Source organism: Nipponia nippon, unplaced genomic scaffold (genome assembly GCF_047370975.1).
Source record: "Nipponia nippon isolate SJK-2023a ecotype South Korea unplaced genomic scaffold, ASM4737097v1 scaffold_2, whole genome shotgun sequence".
Lineage (NCBI taxonomy): Eukaryota > Metazoa > Chordata > Aves > Pelecaniformes > Threskiornithidae > Nipponia > Nipponia nippon.
This window is the reverse complement of record NW_028262336.1, coordinates 129,664,919-129,683,258: the sequence shown is the minus strand read 5'-3', so window position 1 is coordinate 129,683,258 and position 18,340 is coordinate 129,664,919. Positions and strand designations below refer to the sequence as shown.

The 18,340-nt window shown below is 54.8% G+C and overlaps 2 protein-coding genes across 12 annotated transcripts in view; one reads left to right on the top strand and one right to left on the bottom strand.

Moving 5' to 3' along the window:
* On the bottom strand, positions 1–9,978 carry PLEKHB1 (pleckstrin homology domain containing B1). Of its 5 annotated transcripts, none has more exons than XM_087756103.1 (11): positions 9,479–9,977; positions 8,996–9,058; positions 7,137–8,767; positions 6,649–6,838; positions 5,980–6,164; positions 4,924–4,986; positions 4,304–4,456; positions 3,301–3,403; positions 2,437–2,476; positions 1,621–1,726; positions 1–1,535 (listed from the first exon to the last, which is right to left on the bottom strand). In XM_087756103.1, exons 6-11 carry the CDS (start codon positions 4,958–4,960, stop codon positions 1,399–1,401), a joined length of 576 nt encoding a protein of 191 aa, XP_087612229.1. In that variant the 5' UTR covers positions 4,961–4,986; positions 5,980–6,164; positions 6,649–6,838; positions 7,137–8,767; positions 8,996–9,058; positions 9,479–9,977; the 3' UTR covers positions 1–1,398. The 5 variants fall into 5 exon arrangements, with proteins under 5 accessions (XP_087612229.1, XP_087612227.1, XP_087612231.1 ...); XM_087756101.1 differs by having other exon boundaries at positions 4,924–4,983; XM_087756105.1 differs by lacking the exon at positions 5,980–6,164 and having other exon boundaries at positions 9,479–9,978.
* Positions 9,979–10,158: 180 nt separating this feature from the next.
* FAM168A (family with sequence similarity 168 member A) overlaps positions 10,159–18,340 on the top strand; it is a 215,274-nt gene continuing 207,092 nt past the window's right edge. For 2 of the 7 annotated variants that reach the window (XM_087756779.1, XM_087756777.1), the window contains exon 1: positions 10,197–10,423. Coding sequence is in view for 2 of the 7 variants with exons in the window: in XM_087756782.1 (XP_087612908.1) it covers positions 10,207–10,423 (217 nt within the window). In the remaining 5 variants the exon portion in view is untranslated. Of the gene's footprint in view, positions 10,424–14,216; positions 14,508–18,340 lie in introns of all 7 variants that reach the window. The other 5 variants (XM_087756780.1, XM_087756782.1, XM_087756783.1 and 2 more) reach the window with 5 other exon arrangements.

Below are 18,340 nucleotides of genomic sequence, written 5' to 3'. Positions count from 1 at the left end.
TCGGCTTTCGCTGCCTTTATTAGACTGCGGATAGCGTTGGTTGGTTGGTTTTAATCTTTTTCTCTCCAAAAATCGATGCGGTTGGCGGGAGCGGGTTTGCAGCAGCAGCAGCGAGGCAAGGGAGGCCGGGCGAGGATGAGGACGGTGTTTTGGGATCCCGATCCCCCGTCAGGCGCGGGGACGAACTGATCCGGGGCTTTAATGGTGAGAGCGGCCTGGGGCGCTGGTGTCACTGGTTTTATTTTTAATCTAGCTGTGGTTTTCGTTTGTAATTCTTGAATTTGTTTAATATCGATGGCGTCTCCAGGATAAAATCGTGCCTCTAAGGGTGACGCTCGGCAGCTGTGCCTCTCCCCCTTCCCTCGGCGTCTGCCCGGCGCTGCCCCTTGTCCCCTGGCCCCGGGGCCACCCAGAGGGACCGTGTCCCCCCCTCCATCCCAAATCCCTGCTTCTGAGATCCCGGCTTGGCTGCCAGAAAGGGTCCCTGCTCCCCAGGAAGAGCTGCCCTTGTCCCCAGCTGATTTTTTTTTCCCCTCTTCCCAAAAATCAGGGTGAAACTCAAGATGCTGCGTGTCCCTCCCGCCGTGACTGCCGCTTGGCTGGGGAAGCTGTGATATTCCCAGAGCTCTTCCTAGCCCCAATTCCCAGGGGTTTAGCCCCAATTCCCGGAGGGTTTCGCACCATTTCTCCCGCTTGGCCAGGCCCAGGGGACCGGTGCGAGGCTGGAAGCGGGTGGAAATCCTGCAAAGGTTTTTATCCCCCTTCATCTTTAATCCAACCTGTCTCGAGCATCCCTGGGATCGCCTCTCGTGTCAGCGCCTGCTCCGGCTCCAGCGCTGGAGCCTCCTCCCAAACAAGCCCTGACAAAGCAGCCGCGCTGGGGGTTTCAAAGCTGGAGCTGCAAAAGAAAACAACCAACCATCTTCCCAAAACAGCTGTTTGGAGCAGCGCCCGCTCTCCCCCTCGCTCCAAAAAACCCAGGTATTTCTGCAGCCGGCTCCCCGCAGAGCTTTGGGGGGGGGAGTTAAGCCAGGTTTTGGGGCTGGGGCCCTGCGCCCTCCCCTCCGCCGACAGCCCCAGCAGCTCCCCAGGCCCTCTGCGGATGGGAGCCGGACACTGGGGGGTTTGGGGTAGGTTTTTGGGGGATCTCTGAAGCACGTGGGGGTTATTTAATGCAAAAGCTGGGGCTGGGAGGACATGGGATGGGGTTGGGGCTGGGCCTCTGTCCCCAGGGTGCAGGGGGCCGAGCAGGCTGGTTTTGGCAGGCCGAGGGTGGCTCGGGGCAGGTACCAAGCCAGGGGTGAGTTAAACCGGGCTGGGGAGGCAAAGGGGGCCCTGTCGGGGGGCTGTGACCCCATTTCGGGGGGCCGCATCCTGCGGGAGGAGAGCTCGGGGCTGCTAAAACCAGCAGGGCATCCACATGAAGGAGCCCAGGGCGGCGCCGGTGGCCGCCCCCGCCAGCAGCCCCAGGGCCATCTGGTCCCCGGAGACCCGGTAGGGATCCTCGCGCACGATGACGTGGGTCACCCCGGGAGCTGCAAGGCAAAAAGGGGGGTGAGCTGGGGGGCTGGCAGGGGGGACAGCGTCCCCCTGGCACCCCGCCAATGCCAGCGTACCCACCTCCGTACTGGGGGCCGTAGTGGCCGGAGCTGATGTAGGCGGTCTGGTGGGAGTCGAGGGGCACCGTCTGGTAGTAGTCGTCGTCGTAGGGGTCGTAGACGTGCACCTGGGAGCGACAGGAGCGCGGCGTCAGGCTGGGCTCCAGCCCGGGGCCGCCACCCAGCTGGCGTGGCCATGCTGGGGCCGTGCCTCAGTTTCCCTCGTGTGTGACGGGGGGCCTGAAGCGCTTGGGTTCCCCTGCCCTGCTGAAAGTGGGGGCCCGGGGTGTCCGAAATGCCAGGGGCAGCCTGTGCTCGAGCACCCGAATCCCCTGCCTGTGCTCAGGTCACCTGAACTCTGCCCCCGTCACCTTAACTCTGCCCCTGTCACTGTAACCATATTCCCTGTCACCTTAACTATGGCCCTGTCACCTTCTGCCCCCGTTCCCCTTAACTGTGTCCTGTCACCATAACTATATTCCCCGTCACCTTAACTATGTCTCTGTCACCTTCCACCCCCGTCCCCCTTAAATTCTGCCCCCTTCCCCGTTAAATTCTGCCCCTGTTCCCCTTAAATTCTGCCCCCTTCCCCTTAACTGTGTCCCCTCTCCCTGTCACTCTGCCCCCGCCACCCCCGACCGCTGCACAGCGTCACCCTCGGCTCTGTCGTCAGCCGTCGGTGGCACCGCGAGCGGCCTGCTCTCTCGCTACTGCTCCTCACCCTTCCTCCCCGTGCCCCGAGGCGCCCGATGGGCGCGGGGGCTCGGGGGGCCACCCCGAGCTCGGCGTCGGCCCCCGCCCGAAGCCCGTGCCCTGCTTTTGGGGGGTGAAGCCTCACCGGGGTGGATTTAGCCTCCAGCACGGCCATCTTCCAAGCACTGCAAACAAAACAGAGGGCACCCGGTTTTTGGGGTGCGCTGGGGGGCGGGAATCGTCCCCGTGGGGCCGCCCAGCTGGCCGGCAGCTCCGCAGGGCACACGCGTCCCCCTCCCTCCCCTCCTGTGAGCTGGATGCGGCCTTTAATGCTTTAATTCTTAATTAATCTTTAATTCCTACTTGGCCAGCGCTGGGTTAATGGGGGGGATGGGGGCAGGCAGGAAAACGGCATCTAAGTTGGGGGGAAAAGCGGGTAATGGGTGAATTTCCACTCCATTGGGGCCAAGCTCAATTGGTCAAGCTCAGCTTGAACATCTCCCTCCATCTGAGTTCAGCTGAAGGTTTCCCACTTTTAATTTTTTTCATAAATTTTTTTAAATTTTTATTAAAAATTTTGATTTTTATAAAAATCTTCATTTTAATAGAAATAAATAGAAGGGGAACAGCGCTAAAAGTGGGTGTTGCCTCCTGCCGGGCATGGCCTTAAGCCAACAACGACTTCGCTTTCGCACTATTTATCGCCAAATACCGATGAAAACCCTTCCCGGGCGATCCTCCCTCAGGCCGAGAGGAGATTCCGCATCCAGGAGGGAAACCCCGCCCTGCAGGAGGCCGACTGCTTAAAAATCCCTGCTTTTGGCTCTGAATTATTCAACGGGAACCCCAAATCCCCACCTGTCGCCCTGCGAGCGAACACGGGTGTTTGAGAAAACAAGGGACATGGCGGGAGTGGGACGGGGCTCTCGCGCGGCCCAGGCTGGGATAATTCGGATGAAAAAGCCGCCGAGGGAGATTTCGGTGCCGCGGCGGCGGGATTTCAGCTTACATGGCGTCGTCCTCGCTCTCGGCGCACAGCGTCGTCTTGGAGCCGTCCCGCAGCACAACGGTCAGCAGGCAGTCGCGGGTTTTCCCCTCGGGCGGCTGCACGTCTGGAAAGGGAAGGGGCAGGATTCGGGGACGGGGATGGCCCCGGGACCCTCCCTGTCCGCCCATGGGCTCCACATCACCCTCGGCGCGAGCAGCCCCGCGCGCTGCTATGGAGGCGACCGTTAAAACACTGCTGGGAGGCCGTGCTCGCAATTCAGGTTTAATTCCGGCTCCGCTCGCAAGATGCGGTCAGGATCTCAAAGGGTAAAAGCCAACGCGAGGGAAGAGCTGGTGAGCAGAAACTTCCACCCCCACGGCAGAGAGAGAACAGAATGACAGAAAATTGCCAAAAATCGCCGCCGAGCTGCGTTTGCTTTGCATTTCCCAGATTGCAGCCGGCACCTGAATTTTGTCGAAGCGCGAGACGCTCGCCGCTGGGGTTGGATCACTAAGAGCAAAGCCTGAAATCCGCGAGGCTTGCTTCTGCCACGCTTTCCCCCAGCTCAGAGCTCGGCGGGACCCTGCGGTGAGGGTAAACCTGCGGGTTCGGGCTCCCGCCGCGGCATCCCGGCTTCGCCGCCACTGCCGGCGGCCCAAGAAAGGCGCTTTGTGCGGCGGCCGTGGGCTGCCGGGGCCGAGCCGAGCTGCTGCTTTGTTCTCCTTGTTTGTGCGAGACGGTGAGGGATGAGTCAGGGCCGTGGGATTGTGTTTTGAACGAGCGCAAACCAGGGGGAGAGTTTCTCCTTCCTTCCCCGTGGAAAAGCGACGGAAGAGAAGATGCAACGTGTGCATCTCAGGGGGGACGGCCCCGCGCTGCAAAGGGGTGAATTAGGCAGCCTGGATTTTTTTGGGGGGTGTTTTAGATGTGCATGAGCACGTTTAATTGGGCGTCAATTAAAAGGGGTACGGCCCCAGCGTGAGCCCTGCGCGGGATGGGCTTGGGGACACGGAGCTTTGCTCACCTCTGCACTCGCGGCCGGTCCTCACGTCCCGGCAGCTGTATTTGACGTGGATCCGGCCGTCCATGTCGCGCTGCGTCGCGTCGTGGTAGTAAACCAAGCTGCCGTCCAGGTAGAGGACGAACCAGTTTCTCTTCCAGCGACGCAGGATCGAGCCTGACGGGATGGGGAGGAGGTGAAGGAGCCCGGCGGGATCCGTCCGGCGTGCTCACGAAACCCAACGCCCTCCCCCAAATTTGCGTCCGGATCCCACCACCCCCTGCAAGAGCCGCTGCATCCCGCGGGCGCCCCGGGCCTGGCACGAGCCCCCGGGGCAGCGCGACCAGCTGGTTTTAAATTAAGAGCTGCCAAAAAAAGCCATCGGGGCATCTCAGCACTGCCCCACCGTGCGCGCGGGACCGGGTCCAGCCCCAGACCTGGAGCCGCACGTCTGTTTTCATGGCAGACGGCCGCTCTCTCCTCTTACGTAAATCCGCGAGCGGCTGAGCCACGATTTCCTCACTGCCGTGGATTAACCGCCCGGGTCGAGGCCCGTCCCCCCTCCCAGCATCCCATAGCCAAAACCTCTCCGGGTTTTTTTTTTCTTGGGCTCCCAACCTGGAAAGCGCAAGGGTCGCACTTACTCTGCCGCCAAAGCCAACCGCTCTTCACCAGCGCCATGGCTGCGGGAGGGTTTTCCGGACCTGCTGGCACGGGAAAAATAACCGGGATAAAACAGCAGCTCCCGCCTCACCTGCGGCTTTTCCCCCGGCTCTTGCCTCCCTGCCGCCCCAGGAGCGAAGCGGGATGGGGCTTCACCCTCGTTGCCCCGTTATTTTGGGGGGGATGAGGCGAGCGCTCGGGTTAATCGGGGTTAGACAGACGTGGGATTTCATCATCTGGGAAACGTGGCGAAGGCAGGGAGGAGGAACTCCAGCCACCTTTCTTTCTGCCTTTAATCTCAGTGGGATTTAGGGATTATCATCCCGTGGAGGTAAGCGGAGAGATCCGGGCCGTGTATGAAAACAGGCAGTAACTCCCCACGGCCCCGGTAACTTTCCACGACAAAACGACAGCCACGCTTCTTTGTTTTCCCTGCCTGGATGGAAATTAGTCCTTAATAAGGCCATGAAGTCATCGCTCCCCGGGTCCCCGAGCGGAGCCAACACCCCGGGGCCAGGCAGGAGCGGGTCCCTGGCCGCAGCCCGCCGATAACCACCAACCCCAGTGCCCCAATGATGGGGGCTCAGCACCCCAGGGCGGCCTCTGGGACCGCCTGGCTGGGTCCCCTCCTGGTCTGGGGGCACGATGGGGCGCAGCCCCCACCCAGTACCTTGGTACCTGCGTTACCCAGCGCCCGAAACCCCGGGTATCCACATCCCCCTGGGCTCCGCAGCCCTGGTACCCCCATCCCGCCCTGCTTACGTCCCCCCGGTACCTGTATCCCCTCAAAATCACAGCCCCGGGGTACCTACAGCCCCTGGCACTCTCGCCTTCCTGTACTCACACCCCCCAGGTACCCCCATCCCCTGGTACCCTCACCCCCTGTACCTGCAGCCCCCCCGGTACCCACTTCTGTTACCCCCATCCTCCCGGTACCCACATCCCCCAGCACCCAACAGCCCCCGGCATCCCCCCCCCCGCCCCGTACCCACATTTTGGGGCGCCCCCCGTCCCCCCCGTCCCCGCGCATCCCTCACCGGGCGGAGGCGGCGCGGCCGGTCCCCGCTGCGGGCAGCGCTCGGCTCGGCCCCGCTCCGCTCCCGCTGCCCGCCCTGCTCGCCCGCGCTGCCCGCCGGGAGCTGTAGTCCGGTACCGGCAGGAGCAGGCAGGAGCAGGCAGGGCCAGGGCGGCGGGCTCGGCTGGGTAGAAGCATCCTAAGGTGCTGCCCAGAGGGAAAATGTCCCTTTTTAGCAATTTATCTCAAAAAGAGAAAGATGCCCGGTGCCGGGGGTTTTCTCCCCAGATCCCCCTTTTCCTCCGGAGACGGAGCAGCCGCACGGCTGGGAGAAACCGGGCAATCGAGAGGGTCCGGACCGGGAATACGGGGGCTGTAAATACGTGGGTGCCCCTGGGAGGGCTCAGCCCAACCGGGAGCCCCCGAAGCCATGGCCGGGGCGGCGAGGGGATGCCTGGGGGTCTCCTGCCCCGCATGGAGGTGAGAGCGGAGCGGGGCACGGGGAGGTGAGATGCTTGGGGGATGCAGGATCCTCCTCCGGTGCTGGGAATGGGCCTGAGGAGGCGTTTAATGCCGCAATGGGATCTTGCCGGAGTGAGCACACCACTGGCAGGAGTATAAATCAGAAACAACCCAAATTTTAAGCACCTAAGTGCTGGGCTGAATTGAATTTCTGAGTGGGGTGACTTACCCTCTGGGTTAAAATCAAGGTCTGACCCGGCTCCTCCTGGAGTTAAGAGCAGAACTATCGTTGACGCCGGAGAGCGACGGGCTCAAGTCGCACGTGCTCAAAGGCTGCAGGGTTGGAAAGGCTTCTGGAGCTGTCGCTGCGCGTTAGCGGGACCCTTCGCCCCGCTCCAGACAGCCGAAGCTTTGCCAACCTGTTGGGAGCGAAAAAAAAAATAAAATACAGAGGTTAGGAGAAGAGGAGAGCCCAGGATGCATCCCTGCGGCCGGCCGGCAGCCGGCAGGAATGCCGTCCTTGGACTCCGGCTTCTGCCAGGCAGATTTGGAAATCGTGGACCAGAGAACAGCGGGGAAAACGAGAGATTGAATTATCTGGGGAGACCAAGAGCTAAGAGTCACCCAGCCCCTCTTATCCCCTCCCTTTCTTCCACAAAACGAGGGCCAGCAAGGAATAGCTATATAATTTTTACATCTCTCTCCCCGTATACGTACGTAGGGCACGGCCAGGCAGGCGTCACCCGCAGCAGGCAGGATTTGTGCGTGGGCAGGGACGCGTTCCCAGCGAGACGAGCCCGCGGTGGGAGCCCACGGCCTCTCCCAAAGCCTTTTTCACCGCCCGGGGAAGGAAATAGCACATTTCCGATGGCTCCACTCGCGCGCCGGGAACGGCTGGGCCCGAGACAACTTAGGGAGCGCAATCCCCGGCGGCTGGCTGGCGTTACGGGGCTTAAAATACAAGTCAGGTTATTTATAGTCAAGGCTGGGCTGATAATAAAGATGTTTATTAAGCATCTGGCGGCCCTTAATGCAAAAAAAAACCCTATCTATTCCAGCAGGCTTTTCAATGCAAAGCCCTTTCCCCTCCCCTCCCTCCAGCGCCGGCATTACTGGCCAACAGCAGGAATTAAATCAATCCAGCGGCACGCAGGTTGATTACAAAGGAATTAAATTGCAATCGCCCCATCGGCCGGGGCGCGCACCGGCAGCCCCGCGAATCCCTCCACGCTGGTTATCGGGCTGCAAAACGTCCCGGCGGCGCGAAATATTTCAGAGACGCGCATTTGGAAACCAGGGGCCGGGCCAGATGCTTCGTTTTGTGATGAATTAATAAAAAAGTTCCCCTAGGAAGGGATTTGGGCTGAAATTTGGATTTACGCTGGGTTATCCACTGCCCCTCCGTAGGTAGATGTACGCCACAGTTTGATATAAATTGTTCTCAAAGCTCTTCCGCCACGTTATCGTGAGCTCTGCCACAGGACCGGAATAATTTGTCTCCTTGACAGCAAAAGGACACACCGCCGAGTGAAATAAATAGATGCTCTATTTAAAATGGCAGCGGATTTTCATGGGGTTGAAAATCTATAGCGCTGCACTAATGGGTTCTGCTTGGCTGCAGCCCCCGGTCAGCTGGCAATCAAGTTTATTCCAAGAAGGAGAGGAGGGAAACAATGACAGCAACAACAACAACAACAAAAAAGAGAGCAGAAATAAATCCTCCAGGGAGCAAACATCAACGCAGCCCACGTGTTTGTGATGGACGGGCCGAAATGGCAGGCGTCGGGGATTGCAAAGCGACTGCGGTACCATCAAAACCCCCCCGAATCGCTCTGCTTTCCTCAGGGGAAGAAAACGATGCTGGCGCCGGATTTTGGGGCGCTTGGTTTATTTATCTTTTGCAAACTGGGGGGTTTTTTTTGGTTAGATGGGATAAATTTGGGGCACACTGGGTGGAAATGGTGACTGGAGGAGCCAGCTGGCAAAGCCGTGCAGGTGGAAGAAGGGAGAGGCTGCAACGTGGGAACAGCCTCGGCCCCTCGCCCAGAGGAGCCAAATCATGGATTTCCCCTCGTTTTTCCGTAGCCATTGGGTGCTGCTCAGTAAAAAAGCCAGACTTTGAAACTTCCAGTTTGTTTTTCCTCCAGCTGGGCTCTGTCCGTGTCTCACCCGGCGGGGTCGTTCCAGCACGAAGCTGTCACAGAGCGGTGTCTCAGTGCCTGGTGGAGATCTCCCCCCATCCCAGCCAAAGCCTTGGGTTTTGGGTATGAAACAAAGGGTTTTTGAAACTCTTCCCATGCCTCACGTGCTGTAGGAAACCAGCGTGTCCCCCGGAGGGTCTCCTCCTGCTGTGGAGGCAGACGGGCAGAAGCTCTGGGGGTTCGGACCCGCTGTCCCCGTGCTTGAACCCGGGGAGAGCCATGGGTGAGAACACCTCAGCCTTTGCTCTTTCTCTTACTAACACACACCTGCCGTTGGGACAGGTCGGTACCCGGCTTACAGGGGGGATAAAAGCCCCAGGGTGGGCTGTTAAAGACCCCCCCCCCCCCCCAAATCCTGCTGGAGGCTCCTTTTACCGTACAACCTTGGGCGTCGCTGTGGCTGAGCACGTCCCATCAATGCCGCCAGCATCCGCCACCCTGCGAGGAGGAGAAATGTTTCCTTCGACGGGGTTTTCACGACACCTCCCCGCACCAGCCCGTCCACGGGGTGTGAAACTACGGCGAGCAGCTGGGGTGCGACCCTTGCCGCCCCCGGGACAGCCCCGTCCCGATCCCCCCAGTTCCCCGGCGGGGGTGGTTTGACATCGAGCACTCGGGGAAACAAAATCGCCAGGGAAAATCTTCATGAAAAACAAAATACTCCACACAGCAACGAGCGGTGTGACAGCAGGGATCAGGGAGGGGAGGCGGGGATGCACCCCTGTTGGTGTCAGGCCCTGGGTGAAGACCCACAGGAATTTAATTCTCTAGCTCCCAGACACCAGCACTTTCCCCAAAATACTCCTTTCTCGCCCTAAAAGCAGGGCGCTGGGCTGCGGTGACGCAGTTTGCACCCGCCTCATAGCCGCGTTCACCGGTGGGTGCTGCCTGTCCCTCCTCAAAGGTTTTATGTGAATTTTTCCCGCCCGTTCCTGCATGAAAAACGAAAAGCGCTGGTTGGGCTCCCGGAGAAGGGCCCTTTCCCCTCCCCGGGCTGCGGGGGCCCAGCAGCCGCCTTCCCCAAGTGCTGAGGGGGTGCTGCCCCCCGGAGAGGGGGAGCAGGGAGGGGTTTTTGGGGGGGACGCAGGCGAACGGGCGGGAAAGGGGCCGAGGGGCCGGGGCGGGGTGTGACGAGAGGGGACGGCGCGAAGCCAGGCCGCGGCTGGAGGAGGAGGAGGAGGCGGGGGCGGGGGGGGCGCAAGGCCGGGCCCCGGGGCTCTCCCCTCCGCTCCTGGCTGCTGTAGGCCCGCCGGGCGGCCTGCGGGCCGTCTCCCGGAGCGAGGTCCAGGCCCCGGGGGCTGGCGGAGCTCCGCCTTGCACGGCCCGGGGCGGGGGATCCCCACCGCGGCCCGCGTCCTCCCCTCAGCCAGCGCGGACTACGACTCCCGCCAGGCCCCGCCGAACTACAACTCCCGTCATGCTTTGCCGCCCCGCCCCTCCAGCCCCCCCCGCCGCACTACACCTCCCAGCAGGCCCCGCGCCCAGCCGCGGCCCTGTCTCCCTCCCCTCCCGCCGCACGGACTACATTACCCAGCGTGCCCGGCGGCGCCCGCCCGGCGCTCGGCCCCGGCGGCGAGGCGCGGGGCATGCCGGGAGCGGTAGTCCTCACGGCGCCCGTAACGGTCCCGCTGGTGGTACTCGCCCCCCCCCCTCCGCCCGCCGCCGCCGCCGCCCCCTCCCCCAGCGGCTGCCGGCAGAGGCAGGAGCCGCGGAGCAGGCAGCGCGAGGAGGGGGAGCGCGCTGCCGCCGCCGCCGCCGCCGCACCGGCAGAGGGGACCGACGCCACCGCCCGAGCAGCCGCAGGTGAGGGGAGCGGGGAACGGGGAGCGGGGCGGGGGGGATCCCCGGAGGGCGACCGGCAGCGGCGGCGCTGAGGAGAGGGAGGGGGGTGCGAGTCGGCGGGTGACAGCGGCGGGGGGGGGCAGCCCCCCCCGACCCCCGGAGGGGACAGGGCCGGGGGTGGCGGCTGTGGCGGCGGGGACCGGGGCGGGGGGGGGGGGGGGGGACGGACACGACGGGGGAGCATCCTCACCGCGCCGGGCTTTGCGTGGGGCCCCTGCAGGGTGAGGGTCACGCGTGGCAGGGGAAGAGCCCGAGTCTGTGGGAAGGGGAGACCACCGCCCTGGGGAGGGCGAGGACCCCCCCGAGCCTGTGTCCCCCCTCAGAGCCTGTGCCCACCCCTCAGATCCTCTTGTCCCCCCTCAGAGCCTGTGTGTCCCCGCAGAGCCTGTGTCCCCCCTCGGAGCCCCTTGTGTCCCCCCCTCAGATCCTCTTGTGTCCCCCCAGAGCTTGTGCCCGCCCCCTTCCCCCCCGAGCCTGTGTGTCCCCCCTCGGAGCCTCTTGTCGCCCCCCCCCCCCGCCTGTATCCCCCCTCAGATCCTCTTGTGTGTGTGTGTGTCCCCCTCCCCGAGCCTGTGTCCCTCCCTCAGAGCCTGTGTCCCCCCTCGGAGCCTCTTGTTCCCCCCCAGAGCCGTCGTCCCCCCCTCAGATCCTCTTGCCGCCCCCCCCCGATCCTCTTGTGTGTGTCCCCCCGATCCTCTTGTGTCCCCCCAGATCCTCTTGTCCCCCCTCAGATCCTCTTGTCCCCCCCCAGAGCCTGTATCCCCCCCCTCCAGAGCCTTTCGTCCCCCCCCAGCCTCTCTGGCAGGTTTTTCCTTCAGCCCCACGGGGAAACCAGTGGGCTCCATGCCCTCAGGTTTGGGCGCTGGGGGGGGACATGGCGACGGTCACCTCAGCAGCCGCCTTTCAGGGCGCTTGGGTCCGGGGAGAGCCCACTGAGGAGCCACCACCGCCGGGTCCAAGCCAAGTTTCACCTTCCCTTCATGTTCCAAGAACTGAAATGGAGTGACCGGGCTCACGGGTGATTTTCCCCCCCCCCCCCCCCCCCCGCGTGTCCAGCTCTCAACCCTCAGGAGAGGTCGGTGAGGGGCTCGGGGACGTGGGTGCACCCCAGAGATGGGGGATGCCGCCGTTTCGCGGTGTACCCCCTGGAAATTATCGAGAGGGGCACGTGGGGACGACGACGGGAGTGATATAGGGAATATTAACGAGCCCGCCAGCAACTTTATGGGATGGGAAGGGCTGAGTTGTGGCTGTCTCCCCCCGTCCCGCTCCCCTTTGCGGGGGGTTTAAAAATGGCCCGGGTTTGATGAGAGGTAGGGATGTCAGCGTGCAGCGTCGGTAGCCTGAAAGCACAGAGCGCAAGGTTGTGAAATGTAAGGCGGCGTTATTTTTTCTGTCTATTTAAAACAGTGTGTGCTATTCATTTTTATGAAAGCGGTGATTTTTTTTTAGTGTTTTTATTTTTTTTTTCGTAATTGCTTGAATACTTTGTTATTGGCATTGTGGTTTTCAAGTCCATCGCTATATTGTAGGTTAATAATGCCAAAAAGGTGCTTAGCTTCAGTCCTTTATAGAAAACAGGAGCCTTGAAATATGGAAATAAAATAAATATTCATTATCAAAAACCAGTTTTGTACTGTGTTGGATTTTGGGGGGATTTTTTTCCTCTCCCCCCCCCCCCGCACCTCACGATGATAAGCTTTCAGGTTATGGCTTGTATTTCCATAGACTGAATTTCATTCAAAAGGCAGTCATTTAGTGCCGAATACTGTCAAATGTAGAAAAAGGAGCAGGTTGAGGTTTTTTTTTTTCCCTCTCTTGGACAAAGGCATGTTGTACTAACCAGAAAGAAACCTCAAGTGATTCTATTTATGTTTTAATCAAAATATGATTTAAGATGCAGTGGTGTGTTTGTTCTTGCTCTTAAATAGCGATGGAGGAAGCTAGAGCTTTTTTTTTTTTTTTTTTTTTTAAAGGAATGTGAATGATGGAAACATCTTTAGGGAAACATTTTGCTGGACTTGATTGCATCAACCGCATTATTTCATGAAATGTTAACTGTGAAGTGGTTGTTGATTAGAACTCAAATTGAGGAGCAACATTGAGCAATGTAAAGAAAAAGGAAATTATTACTAGGAGACCAAATGCCTTTTTTTTTTTTTTTAGTTCTTTCTGATTTTGATTTTGAATTTTAACTGTTTCATGGATTCTCTTGACCTTTATGTTTCAGTAGATTAAAAAAACCCCAACCAAGAACTATGGTCTGAATATTTATTCTTGCTAGATGTATGTTGTCATTAAAACGGCTGATAGCAGCTAGCAATGTATTTTTTTGGATGAAATAGATATTAAATCTGATTTACTTTTCTCCTGGAAGTTACAAACATCAACTTACCTAGTTATGCATCTTAACTTTTTTTTTTTTTTACCAAAGTAAATGTTTACATTTTTCAGAAGGGATTTCTCTCTACCAAATGATGTGCTTATAGTAGCCTTTCATTTTAATGCATGTGTGCTAAGTATTTCGGATATTGTTGTTCAGATGCATGGGGGTTTTTGTATACTCTTTGCTCGATTAAAATTCCTGGCTGTTAGTAAAGACACACTTTTTTGGAGTGGTAGCTATATAACCCTTCTCCTTTGGAACAAAGGGATCGGAAGCAAAATGACTGCGTGCCGTGAAGGTGTTTTGAATTTGTTGGGTAATGGGAAATACTGCTTGGAGTGAGAAACCTAAATGGTACACCAGTATTGCCTCAAAATTAATGTGAAATAACTGTGGGATATGGTCATTTAGGGAGAATGTATTGTAGAGATCCTTTCTGATCTTAGGTGATATTCATCTGTCAAAGTCAATGATAAGGCTGCATTGCAGTAGGTGAACTATTTAGGGATTTTTAAAAGCCCTGTTTGCAGTTAAGTTTTCATGCTCCCCTATATCGGTAGCGCACCACACGGATAATGGGGAAAAGCAGGAAAGACAGGTGATGCTGCTCTTGGTGCTCCTGAAAATGTTTCTTAGGCAAGTGAACATGCTTCGGAGAAGCATTTCTGCGAAAGGCCTTCAATACCTCAACTGAAAGCATAATTAAAATGATAATTAAATTGAGTCTAAATTTAATTATCTGATCTGTCTAGAAGAGCTTGTGAACCTCAGTTTGGATGCATAGGTGCAAACGCAGCCGCTTTAGGCAAGGGAAGCGTGTGTTTAATCCAGGTTAGCGTCCGCTTTTGGTAAGTTTTCACAGGCGACCACCATGAGATCGGCACTGATGTCCTTTTCTGGGACGCGGGACATTCGCAGCGGGGATGGAGCTCCTGGGTCACCAAGTCCTACCTGCTGCAAAAGCCAGCAACTGTGGCATAAACGTAATTATTTTAAACCCAGGTGTTGTTCTGCTGCTGCCTGCGGCAGAGGAGCGTTTCAGACCTTTACCCTCTGGTAGTTAGAAACCTCCACGTTTCCACCCAGGAACTCTGTGCCGATTTCCACCTCTCAGGCGGTCGGTAGGAGTTGATGAGGCTGTCAAAAGGGAAATACAACTTTTATGTCTTCCTTTCTGAGCTCACTCTTTCCTTCAGTCCGGATTATGATCTTCATTTGTCTTCCAGTCATGCCTTTTGGGTTTGATTGTATCTGCAGAGGCCCCCGATTTCCCTTTCCGCAGCACAAGTGCTCCGTGTACTTTCTGTTTCCTCTGCAATTCATAAAGTTCTCTCCCGAAACCGCGGCGTTCTTAACTGTGCGTTTCAGTCCCGAATCAGCTCCCCTCGCGCTCGCCGACGTGCGGCTGGACGGTGCTGCGCTCGGCTGGCTTTTCCTCGGGCGGCTGTGGATGGTCGAACGCCGTCCCCCCGCGCCCGTGGAGGTGCTCGGGCTGACCCTCGTCACGAGGCGAGAGACGTGCGATGTCCTGCCAATCTCCTCCTCCTCCCAGCGCTTGTACGACAAAGAAGGATTTGAAGCATCCCCCAGAGAACTGCGTTATTAGCCAGCGTGCTCGGGGAAGAGTGACTCTTGCATCGCTTTCAAAGTGCAAACGAGGTAATTTTTGTAATGCGCCGTCTTTGATTTATTTGCGGGTGAGATCGCGTGTCTGAGAAGAAGCTGGCTGCGAAGGAGAGGTTCGTAACGATTCACGTTGGTCTCGTTTCTTAATGTACCGTGATCTTTCTAATCAATTAGACTCAGTTTTGCTGCTTAAAATCCGTAAGTCATCATGTTGAGTCCATAGAAATATCGGATCCAAAATGATTGAATGAGAAAAGTGTTCTTGTTGTATTCTACAGGATTTTTCCGAACTACGTAAACAGCATTTTTTTGCTGATTTCAAATGCGAATCGATTGGTCCCGTCTGCTGTCACTGGATTCTTGTATGCCGTCCTGCATCTCTTCAATAAATAGATGAAGATTTTTGTTTCCGTGACAATAAATAAAATCCACCCATCCATTTTTTGCCTGTTGACAGGCTTTTAACTCTTTGAATTAAAAAATATTGGCTCTTAATCTGTCACTTTTTAGAACTGGGAATAAATTTTCAAGAATTATTTCCGCGTGACTTGACTACCTGCCAGTCGAACGGATGCCGTTCTCCAGAGGTGTCTAAATTGCTTTACCTTCTTGTTCCTTCCACTCAACTGAATCCTTCTGTTCTTATTTTCGTGTTTAAAACATTGATATCACTAAATATGAGAGGAAAATGTCAGTGGCAGTGCTATGTTTATTTATGCAAATTAGTGTAAACCTGCTCTCTTGAGGAAGTAAGGGTGATGTGATCGCGCTGTCTACCTGCCCACCAGTAATTCTGCACGCCCTTTCCACTCTGATCCAGCTTTCAAAGGGCCACAGACGTAGAAGACAATCTAGATTTATTTTCTTTTTTTTAAAGTTTTGAGAAAGTTGACTGCTGGGCAGAGGGGAGAGAATAAAATGTAGGTGGTGGTTGATTGCCTTGACGTAAGGAATGAGGTGCTTGTTCGTCTTGCTGCTTTTGGAACAACATGTATGGGGTATGTGTTTTGTATTGTTGTGCTCTGATGTATTGATGCTTTGCTTTCTTGGGTGGATGATCTTGACATGGGATTCCATGTTTATTTACTTGTTGGTTTGAATCGGTAGCAACAGAAAGAGCTGTGAATTTTCAAGGTTTTCTTTTGTTGAGAGGCTGGTGTGCTTTGTGATGGGCGTCTGAAGCATGAATCCCAGACCCGTAATTGAGATCCCAGTCAGGGATCCAGCTCTTAAGGTATATCCAGCATTTGCAGATCGTCTGGAATTTGTGGAAGCTTTTGAGTATGAAGCAACTTCTGAGAACCAGGCCATTTTCTTGTCTTGGGCTCCAAACAGGAACATGAATACACAAATCTGAGTCATTTCCAGATAGATTTTTTAATATATAACCTCACTCAAATATGAGCCTTTTGTTATTTATCTATTTTTCTAAAATCTCTTTCTCACTGCCTCTCAGTCTGAAAGCAGATGACATGGTTCATCATGCTTGTATTGAAGTAAACCTTATATTTCTTCCCCCTTTCCTGTTGGAACCCTGCAGGGAAGCGATGATGATGATATTCGTGGCATAACGCTTTATTTACCAAAGAACCGTACAGGGAACGAGGTTTCTGTTGAGGATGACAGAGATGCATTGGGTTCCTCACAGTGTGAGTGGGACTTGAATCATTTTTTAAAAAGTTCTTCTGAGTTTTGTTTACTATGCATGTGCTGAAAAACCTTAGCACCGCAAAGGAATTTCAAGTGACTGTGTGCTTTCTGGGAGGAAAAAAATGTGGGCCTGTTGCCGCTCTCCAGCAAACCATTTAGGAGGTTATCGCCGTAGGATTTGTAAAAGCTGAAAAAACGCATTCCTGTCCTCTGTTGGAGATGCTGTTTGGTATTTGGCTGTACTTTTCCCCATCTTTCCTTTCTCTCCTTGAGTGAAACGGTCACCTGGAAAACTGGAAGGTGGGAAAAGTCAAAGTCAGAGCAGAAAAATGGGGTTTATCATAGCTTTTGTACGATAATGTTCCTAATAGGAAGATTAATGCTGAAGCGTATTTGTAGGCTGAACATTTTTGCCTTCCTTGTCTTAGCAAGGGTTAGAGATTTGGGAGGATTATTGAAGACAAGCTTAGAGTATTTTATGAGAGAAAAAGTACTAAACTGGCAAGAAAAGAATAGATGCCATCATGCCTGCTAGGCATGTCTAATTCTTTGATAAAATGGATAAAGATTGCAGACTGCAGCAAAAGTTAAAATAGACCATAACATCTCGGGTTCTGCAGGGTTTTTCTTCTTGCTTCCAATTTGCTGTAGAACTTAATAAAAAAGATCTGGCTCTTCTATGGCATCAGACTCTTCAGTTTATCTGCCAGGAATTAAAACACAGTATTTGGGCTTTTGCTTTCTTTGGCGTTAGATACCCAACTCTCTAATTTGATAACGTGTGGATTTTATCATTTTGATGTTGGAGATACATCCTGAAGACTCGTGAGAAGTTTTGAGCCCAGTCTGCTTTTTCCCCATTTTCCTCTTAGTTCTTTATGCTTGAATTTGTAGGAGATGACAACTTGCTTTTTTAGTGGGCAAGGGGGTTTATCTGGTTATTCATAACAAATTCCTAAGACTCTCTGTGGTCCTAGCAGATAAATCTGCTCCTGTTCTGCGGGTCATCCCGTTCAATGCAAGATTTTGGACTTAATGGCATTCTGTGTGTGTGTGTGTGTGTATATATATATGTTTTACATATGAGCCACCTTGTTTTGTACTTATTGACAAGACAGAGTTGGAGGTGATCTCTGGAAAACAACTCGTTTAGGTGTCCCTAGATGGGTACTACTTGGCTTAACCTGTTTCTAGAGATACTTGGCCCTACCTGAAGGAAGTCTCCAAGCACGTTGGGTCTTCTCCTGCCATTTAGGTGGACAAAGTAAGATCACTCATTACAGTTGCCAATGATTTTTCAACCAAGATGAATGTAGTGCCTATACGGACAGGAAGGCTCTAAGGACTTGTCCCCATTGAAAAGTATTTTGAATTAAGCTTGTGAGCATTTAAAGTGCAATTACTTTGGAATAGGTCCCCATATGAACATTTATTCTGTAGTAGTTTATTCTGCAAATAATTTTCTTCAGTTTCCTGTGTATGTCACCACTTAATGAGACATTTAATGGCTTTTGCAAAAACTACGGCATTCCACATGTTTTTCAGGTTCAACGTTGTGTGGTGTAGGCAGCTAGAATAAGGTTTCCATTTGGCCTTGTGGTTGTCTGGAGGAGGAAATCAGACTTATCTTACATGTGCCCTACTCTTGTCCTAGAGTGGCCAGTGCTGTATTCAGAGGGTAGTCACTTGGCCACCAGAACAGGGTCACCTACATGCTCTCCTGTCAGTCATCCTTGCCTCTTATTGTGGTACAAGTAAGAGGTGAAACCAATGCAAGGAAAATTGGTTGAAGCTCCAGTTTGCTCTTGATTTGACTTGTATTCACAACAGAATTTTTGAAGTCTTAACATGCAGTGCCATAAATTTGAGAAATGGCTTCTTTTTCTTTGCATCCGAATCCCAGCTGCTGAACTGGGCAGCTAGCTGAGTCTTCCGAATATGGACTGATCTCATTTGGAAGCTCAATAAAATATTTCTTTCCATAAGAATTTTTTCACTGTCTTTATATAACGCGCACACACACACAAATTGAAGTTGTAGAGAACATACTCGGTGTGAGTTGGCTGCTTCTGTGGTAGTAGACTCATGTTGTGGGCTCAGTAGATAAATATGGTATCATATCTGTTCTCATCCGAGTTTCAGCTTTTCTTTCATAATTCCTGGAGTTCGATTTTTACATATGTGTTTGTTAGCATTACCATCAAGAAATAATGTCT